The 11,456-nt window shown below is 34.2% G+C and overlaps 1 protein-coding gene across 1 annotated transcript; it reads right to left on the reverse strand.

The window, feature by feature from the left end:
* Positions 1-2,214: 2,214 nt before the first annotated feature.
* Positions 2,215-3,501, reverse strand: LOC113239735. The gene has a single exon (XM_026476831.1). It carries the CDS (start codon positions 3,499-3,501, stop codon positions 2,215-2,217), a length of 1,287 nt encoding a protein of 428 aa, XP_026332616.1.
* Between the last annotated feature and the right edge of the window lie 7,955 nt (positions 3,502-11,456).

Genomic DNA, 11,456 nt, shown 5'->3' on the forward strand with positions numbered 1-11,456 from the left:
TATTTTTACTTAATTAATCAGATGCTACACATAAATGACGCAAACAAGTTTTATCATCACCTGTTAAGTCGTCAAAATTGAGATAGTACCGATTGCCAGTTCACAGTCGATAGCCGTTTTTTATGGGACAGTATGGGGACATCGGAAACCATAGATGATACAGTAAAGGGCCAAGGCAGTAATGATAAGTTTACAAAGCCTTTTTTTCAATCGAAGCTCTGTTTTTAAGAAGACACAATCAATATATAATTTATATACAGTGTGGCGTGCTACAAATGAGTGTAAATAAAAGAGTTATTTATTCATATTTTTTATTTTTCTTGTGATTTTAGAAGCGGTGAAGTCTTGCCATTGTACAGTGAATACACGCATATTTTCTTTGATTATAGTTATCAAACACGACTCTCATTGGTTTAGAAGTACTTCACAAGTCCACTACTACTTATAGAGGCTTATTCTATGTTTCGCGTAGTAGGTGTTGTATAGAAACGATAGTATTTATAAGAAATTGCTACTTGTAATTTCATATCAAGTGAAATTTCAATAAAAAATATATTTTGTACAAAATTGTGTTGCGTCATTTGGGAATCATAAAAATACAGTATGCTTTTTTTTACATTTGGTCGATACGATGCCCGGATGAAACAAGCAACTTTTCAAAAATCTTTGAATGCAGTATTAACCCTATCCTATCTACAATATTTAAAGACGCCTTGTTTCGAGTCTTGTCATATGTAAAGAATATTTCTTGTGTTAGATTTTTGTATTAAAATTAAAACAAAACTTTTCTTCTGAATACACTACCGTAGAAAAGTAACAATAAAACAATTTCGTGCTTCAAAAGGAGGGGAGACGATTTACACTATGCGTATTACTCCTATTCGGACCTCTAATTTCAGGGGTATCAGGTAGAATACTGATTTCTCCATAGTACAACTATTTGAAATAAAAAAAAATGCCATCTACGACGGCATTTCAACATCATGTATGTAATATTCCACTTTTTTTTTACACAATTTATTTTTGTTTTTGGTTGTTTACTCTAAAATGAAAACTCTTCCTAATCTTAAAAATATGTATGAATCCACTGATACATTTTGGACTTCAACATCGTTGTGTTCAAGCGATTATCTAGCTATCTAAGTCTAACTAACAATAAGTGAAGGCAAATGGGAAGAACCAGATCAGTTGTACAGTTACTTTCAGTTCTCGCAGTCGGTTCAAAACTTATTAAGTCCCAATTGTACCCTTATAGTTTGGCTAGCGGGAAGTTTTTAGATTTTTTTTTTGGTATGGACAATTTTTTTTTTTTTCATTTGAAAGTATTAAGATATTAAACACTGAGATTGATTTTTAAATTGATTTCATGACCTTTAAAGTTTTTCAATCGACATAAATAATAAACACAGAAGGTAACATAAAACAGGAAAAACATAATAAAACATTTTTTTCCTGTACTATTTACGACGAATTTAAGTACAGGAATTAAATAAACTGCATTCGATCGTAAATCTTGGACGTGATTGTTTTCTTGTGCGACATCACAAGAAAACAAGAGCCTATCCATACGCCGTATTTTTTACGCGCGGATGACGCGAGTTAACGCGGTTCAAACGAGATTCATTCACAGCCCGTAAACTTTTGCATACGTTCTTATTGAGCTACAGCACCGTAAAAAACTGTAAGGTCATGAACTAAATTTAAAAAAAAATTGGTCTATGGATATTTGTATTGAAATTCATTATTTCCGCTATCTTTTGCTTGTTACACTACTGTACATATATGTTTCCCGATAGCCCCACTTAGATTTTTTGAACACAGTAAATATTTAGAATAAATAAATATTAGATTTAAAGATAACAAGTGAGAATTTTAAGATGTTCAATAAAGTTTTGCAAAAATAAATTTCCATTATTTATTAGGCACTTCGTACGGTATTATTTCTTTTTTTGTGTGTGTTACAGTTCGCGAGGTCTAAGCTGAGCTTTGCATTTGTGTGAGTGATCACCAAAAGTAGAGTCAGACAAAAAACTTTTAAAAATAAATTTTAGTATTAGGTAGGTTTTTAACATAAGTGGGAAATTAAAACTAAATAGCATAAATTGTTAAAATAAAGGCCAGCTATGTATATGTATGACCGATGAGCATGTGTACATATGTAAGTGTGACCGAGAAGTCAGAGATCAATAAATAAAATTCAAATATAAAAAAAAATTATAACAATTCTTCTGCACCGGACATTGCATTTTCATCATTTTCTTTATCACTCTCGTCTTCATTTTCACTCTCCTCTGATGTATCGTTTGTGTTAATAATGAATCGTTCCGTTATATCGTCAAGAACGGCATCGTGACCATGAAACTTTTTTTCTTCTTTTATTGCGTGGTCACATACATTTTTCCATTCTTGTACAGTGATAGTGTCAACTTTTTCTTTCGCTAACCTCATAATTGTATCCATATTCATTGACACGTTTTTTTTAGCCACGTATCCTTTTATCATTGCCCATATATTTTCAATTGGGTTGAAATCCGGGTGGTAGGGTGGTAGACGAATGACGCTGTGACCATGTTCTCTAAGTAAAGTGTCAATTTTATATTCAATAAATCTTTGTTTGTTTTGCAGTATCAATTGATAGAGTTGTGGTTTAAGCATCGATGTAGAGTGATCGATATTGCGATACTTGAGCCAGTCAATCATATCTTGTTTACGACTATTTGAGTTGGGAGCGGGATTTTCTAACGAATTGTGGTAAGATGCATTGTCTACCACCACAACGCTATTGGGCTTTAAATTTGGAATTAATTGCGTTTGTAACCATTTCGTGTAGTTTGCTGCATTCATATTATCATGGTAATCACCACTTTTTTGATTTGCTTTGAACATCAGCAGTGCATTTGGTATGAAACCGTCCTCTCCGCCGGCATGAACTATTATTAAACGATTTCCTTTAGAAATTGGTTTCTTCAAACCAGAAGTGCTGCCATCTGAATAAGATTTTGAAGAAGTGTGAGTCGTGTCTATGTATGTTTCGTCGGTATAAACGACTGGCCGGCCCTGAATACGATATTCGGAAATTTTAATCAAAAAATGTATACGTAGATAACGTATCTCATGTTTTTCCATTAGAATTTTTCTATTATCTTCTGTTCTTTTCCATTTAAATCCTAAAAGAGACACTTCTTTACGCAATGACCAAATTGAACCTGGATAGTTTATTTCTCTCTTCAACTTTTCATGTATTCGTTTCATAGTTGGCACCTCTTTATCAGTAATGTGAAAGTTGTGAATAGTTCTTCGGATTACCGCTTTATCAAAATCGTCAATGATAATGATATTTTCCCTGCATCTGGTCTTTTTCGGAGATTTAAATTTGCTTCCGTCTTCCAAAAGACGTTTACCTTCCAATAAAACTCTTTTGACAGTGGACAGCGGAATTCCCGTCGATGTCGCTACCAATTGGGCTGATGTAGTGACACTTGACATGTCTTTGTCGTTCATGTCTTTAAAATAACTATTTAAATTACACAAAATTTCCTTTACTTGGCTATTTAAAGGTTTTCGTATAATTCGTTTATTTGTGTTGGCAGCCATTTCACTAATAAATCGAATACAAAAAGAAAATATTAAGAATTAAACACGTCACGCTGCTACCAGTACAAGAGGTGAAGTGTGAAAGGTGCGCGGCGGAGTTGCGTCGCGCGAGGGATGCACCGCGCCTCAGGCCAATTGACAAAAAGCAGTTTAAACCGATTTAAACCTAGAAAAGGACGCGTCGCTCTCTAGGCCGACGTCCCACCTACACTATCTATGTGCACTCACACAAATGCAAAGCTCAGCTTAGGCCTCGCGGACTGTACCATGTTTTGCAAACAATACTGTCTGATAAACAACGACAAAGTTTTTTACCCTCACAAAATAGATTACACATTGTAAGACCATAATTTCCTTATCTAAAAATTAAATATATTCTAATTCACTGATTTCATGTTGGTGGCAGCAACACCAAGTAGACAAACCACATAAAATCAGTCAATTACAAAATGTACAGCTGTCTGAATAGCCACAACATTTAATTATTCCAGAAGTACAAATTTGTGATAATCGGCAGGGTTCGAAATGATAATTATCATGATAATTATCATTGATAATAATTATCATTGATAATAATTATCGCGCCAACAACCTTGATATTTATCTAGTACATAGATATATTTGCTATTTATAAAATTAATTGGAGTAACAAAATACTACTGCTAGCAACGTCGTCGTGCCGTGTGTTTGTATCAGAGACGTATCCAAACGTGTCAAATGTCAAACTAAAAAATAAAATCACAAAACCATATCGTTTTCCCTAAGATTTTTCTTCGTGTTAATTTACTTTTATCACTGTTTGTAATTTTTAGTTAAAAAGACAAAGCTATAAATATATATATATTATATTTGATAATTAGCATGATAATTATCAAAGAAAATAATTTCGAACCTGATAATAATCGGTATACAAACACACAACTGTTAACAATTAAAAAATGCAAATAAATACATCATACCAAAAAAAGTCCAATTATGAAATGCTTTACATGAAAATAAAATTAGACAAAATTACATGGGGGAAAAAAGCAAATAATACTATTCGGAAAAATTAATACCGATTGTGTGTTAAAGAAATATTATCCTAAATAAATAGACAAAAAAACGTGTGTAATTCTGCAGTCTTTATCGTAAACAATGTAATCGACATTTTTAGCGAAATCGAGTTATTAACTAATTATTTGGAATTGGAGAGACGAGATCTGCAACACCCCACAAGCGGTTTATTTATATCATATTTACTCTCAGTTTTATTGTTAAGCAAAATCAGCGTAACGAACATTTATCAATGAAAAAACTTTATACTCCGTCCAACCTTTTATTTAACTTTTGACATACGCATGCCTCCAAAGTTTCGTAATTATTGACATACAACAGACATGCAATACTTCCTGGACTCTTTTATTTTTTAATTTTAGTGAAGCGAAGTGCTCTAGCTCCGATATTTATCGAGCCAACAGATTATGTAATGAACATTATTCAAGTTTATAAATTTTGGCACCTGTCTGATAAATTATAATGAAATTAAATAAATTACAATAAATTCTTATTGTTTATTATAAAGAATTGTCGGATTCTTCTCCATATGAATGTGAATCATCACTTGTTAAACGCGACATCACGATTCCTATCAGACATTATCTTCTTTTTGGAACCCGCTCACATTCACGATTAAAACTTCTTCATAAATAAAATCGGTTGTTATAAAAAATCGAATCTGCAACGCATGTGGCATCACTAATTGATTAGAATTCGAGCTGTGATTCGCTCTGGGCCTTTTGGAGGGAAAAGTGTCGTTTTTATTTTGACTTTCAATTATTTTGTGAAATCTAGTTTAAAGTCTAGTTTAAAGGGATAGTGCTATTGTGCCTTAATCGAAGATTAAAAAGCGAAATTATATGAATCTCGAACTAAAATACCCGTATCGGCCCGTTCTAAGGAATCCCGAGTCAATCCAAGCACGCCGCCTCAAATTGCCTATCCTCTTTGTGGCGGCCATATTTACAGAAACATAATTAAACGAAGACATGGCTCAAAGGACTTGTATCCAAGCTAAAATTATTAATAAAAAAAAAATAATTCGAGCTGTCAAAAGTGAAACAAATGGTTGGACGGAGTATAAGCGCCAATATCTCCAAGAGTTACCAAAAAGCAAATGCGTTGTTTATGACAAAGGGAGCAGAATAGACAACGGAGGTAGTGAATAGAACTTAATATAACATATCGACTGTGAACTGGCTACCGGTACTATCTCAATTTTGGCAACTTTACAGATGAAGAAAATAATTGTTTGCGTCATTAATATAGCAACTGGTTTATTAAATAAAAATACGTAGTTTTTAAATATTTTTATTACACATACACTATAAATGACGCAAACAATTTTTTCTTCGCCTGTAAAGTTGTCAAAATTGATATAGTACCGGTTTCCAGTTCACATTCGATATTCCGTTTATTAAAATATGAGTACACGTATTTTTTTCTAATACACACAATAATACAAAGGCCTTTTTTTAGGGAGTCACCACACTTATTAACGCAGAATCGCATTTATATCCATGAACGTATAGTCTGGATTTTTTGGAGACAGAGTAAAATGATATTTGTAGGGTTGCAAATAAAATTTACATAGTTATGTAGTTGTAGTCGATAGTTTTATCGATAAATTGTGAAAGAAAATAAAATTTTATAATATTACGTTCTAACGATTACTAATTAGTAACGCAATTGCGTTATTGCATTCTTTATTCTAATTTTGACAGTCGGCCTACTAGTATCTAGATCAATTTTTATTAGGCGGATTTGTATGTCTATATTGAATTAAAATGAGAAACTTTAAAATAAATCTGCCATTTGTATTTTTCATAAACATAGTTCTAAATATAGTGTATACTGTCATGTTATACACGCATGCTGACGACAGCTGATCCTGGCTTAGAAACAACTGACGCAACGACGGTGCGCGAACGGCCGCGTCAACGGCGAATCGGCTAATGCGACAAGTGTGTTTAAAGACGATTGCATCAAGACGATTCCGCCTTAATGAGTTTCGTGACTCCCTAATTCTGGCCAAATCGAGCATTATTTTATAACTTGTATATACAACACGCATAATGAACAGCACAAAATATTTATGTAATTTATTGAAAGTCACAAGTTTGTTATAATTAACAAGACAAAGATCGATCACTATAAAAAAATTTTACCAAAAACAAATAATTGCAAAAAACACAAAAAGTTCGTAAGCCACGCTAGTTCGTTCCGTGGCTTAGTTGACATAGTGTCTGGCACGGTTTGCTGGATAACGGTTCGAATCCAGCCGGAGACGGAATTTTTTTCTAAGTTGTCGATTTTTGTCTTAATAATTAGCACAAAATAACCACAGGTGTAACTTTATTATATCATCCCTTTCCTAAACTGTCTTAACATTAGGCGTAACACATATGGTGGAAATTAGAAATACAGTAACGAACATTTTGTCGTAAAGGAATGGAGAAAGACATTACGACAAAATGTATCTTAGGACAGTTCAAATTTCCGCTGTCGATATAAGGATAATAATGTCGTCGTTGTATCGAATTTTAAAAAGTATGGAATTATACCAAATTCCATACTCACGATTTTGGCCAGAAAGAAGTGTTTCGATTGGGTTTTAACCAATATCTGATAATTGTGCGATTCAGAGGCGATTCAATAATGATTTTATCACGTAATAAAGACAAGTTTTTTTTTTAAATAATGCTCAATAAATTTAGCCTAAACACTAAATACTCACTCAGTACACTTAAAACAAATAAATAAACTTTACAATACATGCACGAAGACAAGCTAAATAATAGAACTCTTCTTTAAAAAAATTTCATTCTCATCAGTTCGTTTCTAAACGTATAAATACTTAGGCGATGAAAATTTTACTATTCATTTGTTAATACACGATGACTTTCTAGGATAGCGGCCTATCTAGCAAATAACTTACACCTTAGTAACTTTTTACTGACCGCCTATATAGAGAACTAGCATTTGTATGGCGGCCATCTTGTCTATTTGAATTTCGAACACTTTTTAATATTTTTTAAACATGCACCCACTAGGGAAACCCTGTACCGCTGGTGCCATGTACACACAAATAGACAATCACAAGTTACACCCAAACTCGCGAGAGAAATAAATGTAGGTCATATAAATATTTCTCGCGGCCCGGGAATTTAACCCGGAACCTCTGCGTGGTGGTCCAACAAACTACCGCCCCAACTTCATTCTCGGGTACCACCTCTGCGCCTGTATTGGTGACACTGGTCGAACGAAAATACACCACGCGGGCTTAAAGCATAGATTTGCCTGTGCAAAATGCAAAAATGGCGCGCGGCGTTGTCAAACCATCTACAATACTTTGTACACGCTGGAAGTAACTTGAGATATTGTTTTTTTACTAATATAAACAATGAATTTTTATTTATTAATATAAACAATGAATTAAATATTTGGTGGTTTTAACAACTCCATGTCATCGAGACATCGATATGTAGACATTTATCTATTTATTTGGAACAACCTATTCCAACCATTGATAATAAATAAAAAAAATATTTTTTTTATTTCGGCCTCTATCCTTGAAAATCAGCGTACCGTTCTATAAATATTTTAATAATAAACTATACACAGTGTTTTTTTTAACGTACTATTGTTAGAAGTTTTTTCCCTTGTGGTTCCAACTTGCTGATAACCAATACTTTTAGGGAAATCATATTCTTTAATTAATATAAATGACCAGAACATTATTTCACAAACTTTCACGTTTTAATTTTAATCTCGCGATAGTGGTACTGGAAGTGTCATTACTTAAACTTGAAACTTAAACATAAAAACAACACTAAAATAAATCTTAACTTTTTTAAATAGATACCAAAATCGATTGGTAACAAAAGAACTTAAATATACAAAACAAAGACAACGCGTACTATAATATCTTGACAACAAAGACGTGTCGTTCAAAAACTGGAGTTTCTGAACAAATTTTAACGGAAAAAAGAAAATATTCAGCCAATTGTGTTCTCTATCTTACTAACAACGTAAATATAAAAACGGGCCAAGTTCTCTTTGGATAATTGTCGTTTGGCAAAAGTATTAAAATACAATGCCAAGAAAAAACCATTTCAATAAACTAAAACCATCGAGTATATAACCAGAAAAAGAGACGAAATAAGGGCCATTCATCCCTGGCAACTCATCAGGCAAATAGGCCTTATATCACTTTTAAATATCAACTCTCGTTTGCGCTGAAATCACAAATTAGAAAGCTGAAATAGTACAGTGCCAACAACTGACCTGTGCGTACATCTCCGTACACTCCAAAAATATTCTGTATTTATTGTAATAAAGATAATATCTCTAACACTGGGGGGCTGTTCCATTCGATGGTGTGGGAAAACAGCAAAACATCTAATTACAAAACAAACTGAATCACATTTCATTGGTAATTAAATATGTAATTTTTCAATTTTCGTCCATTATAGCAACGCTCAAGTTAAACTGGTCGATTTGAAGTGAAACAATTGACGACATCCGTCAATTGTTTCGAATTCGGGCTGGCCAATCGAAGCGCAGTTGTCACCGAAATGATTTGGCATAATAGTTTTCAAACAAATTAAATGACTATTTCTGGTTATACACTCGATAACATAAACTAAAACTTGCTAAAATACTGGAGGTATTAAGACGAACTTGGCCACTATGTGCAGATCCAAACCCCAATTCTACAAATTTTCTTGCAACCACTCATCGTTGTAATTCCATTAAGACTCGATGAGATCGTATTGCAATTATGACAATATTTATTTTATTTTTCTCGAGTATCAGTCAGTGTCAGTGGAATGGCAGTGATGGCATTCATTCATTCAATCACTAACGATCAGTGTTGCCTTACTAAGGCCGCGGCCGCACTACTAAGGCGACTGCGATGCGACGTCGATTTCGTGAAAACAAACTCATATGTCGGTAGCCGCTCTGCAGAAACGAGAAGCGAAATTTATTTGTTCATATCGTAAAAAAATTTCAAATGTTCGACAAGTAATGAGGGTGTCCGCATTAAATAAAATTATTCAGCGACTCGCGACGACAATTGAATTTCGTACGACAAGCAGCGGTACCACACGATATATCGAGCGAAGAGTTGCGAAGGAGACACCGCACGACGTAACCTAAATAGTTTGATTTTGTTAAGCGACATAGCGGCATTAAGCGATATAGCGGCATTTCGCTGGCTTCTCGCTTTTGCAATGCGGCCACTTATCTTTTCGCGTCGTCGCCGCGTCGCTGTCGCCGTACCAGTGCGACTAGTGATGAAAGAGACTCAGTCCTTTAAGGCGTTTTAAAAACCTCGACTAATTTTCAACGCCTCACGACTAGTCTCGTCTTTTAACCCTCAAGTCTTGGGTCATAAGACTAAAACTGAAGACTAATTCGAGATCTCTTTTAACCCTAGGAAGCTTAAAAGACTTATAGGACTAAAACGACTAAAAAGACTAAAACGACTGGCGCCTCATAGCCTCGGGAGTCGCGAGTCATGAGCCGTATGGCGTGATTTTATTTCTACCCACAAGCTATTTATTTTACTATTTTTATTATAAGTAAATAAACGTGATTATTTACTACATACTACTTATGTCAGTTTTATTTATAAACTTCGGGTTTAATAAGACATAAAATAGGTATAAGTCCTTTGCAAACAACTCGAGTCGTTTAAGTCTTTCAAGTCGTTTAAGTGTTTTGAGTCTTTTAGTATAACGACTGAGTCTTATTAATAAAACTCGAACCCCCAGTCTTAATTTTAGAGTCGAGAGAGTCGAGTCCTGTAAAATGGAGCCGAGTCGTTATAAAACGCCTTAAAAGACTGAGTCTCTTTCATCACTAAGTGCGACCCCGGCTTAAAACTATCATGGAAATTACTATTGCATTTAATTTTCGAATTAAATGTAAATTTTAAGTCATATAATTAGTAGACTACCCTATCGACTCGCCATTGAAGAGCAAAGTACCAAAAAATTGCAATGGCAGTTGAATAGTAGCTCGATGGCTAGCAGAATACTAAACGTACAAAATCCTGCCATTGACACTCAACTGATATGCTTTTAAAATAGCAGACTTTGGGTCCCTGAATGATTTCTCAAAACCGTACACCAGCCCCCGTAGCATGGCTACGCATGATAGCCGCGACGCGCGCGATAAAATTGAAATAAGCGCGCGCTATTGGCCGTCTCAATCGGGGGGTCGATTCAGAACCTTACGATAACTCAGTTGTCCACCGATTCGATTTGATATTGTACAATTTCTTTTCGTTTTTATTCTCAACACCGGAATCGAACTGTCGTATTCGAAACCGAACCGAAGTGACGTCACACCAGTACGATTACTCGAACTTCCCGATCAGCTTGCTGATGATAGCCCTTGGGCTACAAAAGTTTTACAGAACACTGTTATCGAATGAAAGTTACCGAACGTCCTATTGTTTACAAAGCAAGAATGTAATATGGAACTCTCTTATTATTTTAAATAAAGTCTGGATTTTGTTCAATTTTATTAAATTATTTTAATGCAAAACTAATGCATTCCTATATTTTAGGTCTAAAGTCTTAAAAATATATATAAAAGAATTTCAATTTTTCTTATGTATTTCACCGACTAACCCCGTAAACGCTGTTGGATGACGATATCGTATCCGAATCCGTATCGTACGTTTAACTCGGAATATTTGAATGGCTCGGAAAGCGCCTTTAAATTCGAGAACGATGTCCAGTCGAACGATTCGATTAAAATATCGAAGAATTCTGAATCGGGGTCCAGATCTAATTTAGATAGCCAATAGC

The sequence above is a fragment of the Hyposmocoma kahamanoa genome, unplaced genomic scaffold (assembly GCF_003589595.1).
Source record: "Hyposmocoma kahamanoa isolate Upper Pololo Valley unplaced genomic scaffold, ASM358959v1 116, whole genome shotgun sequence".
NCBI classification, from domain to species: Eukaryota; Metazoa; Arthropoda; class Insecta; order Lepidoptera; family Cosmopterigidae; genus Hyposmocoma; species Hyposmocoma kahamanoa.

What these genes read in the sequence shown, in the direction of transcription:
- LOC113239735 (XM_026476831.1), bottom strand. Translation starts at nt 3,501, where the DNA reads ATGAACGACAAAGACATGTCAAGTGTCACTACATCAGCCCAATTGGTA.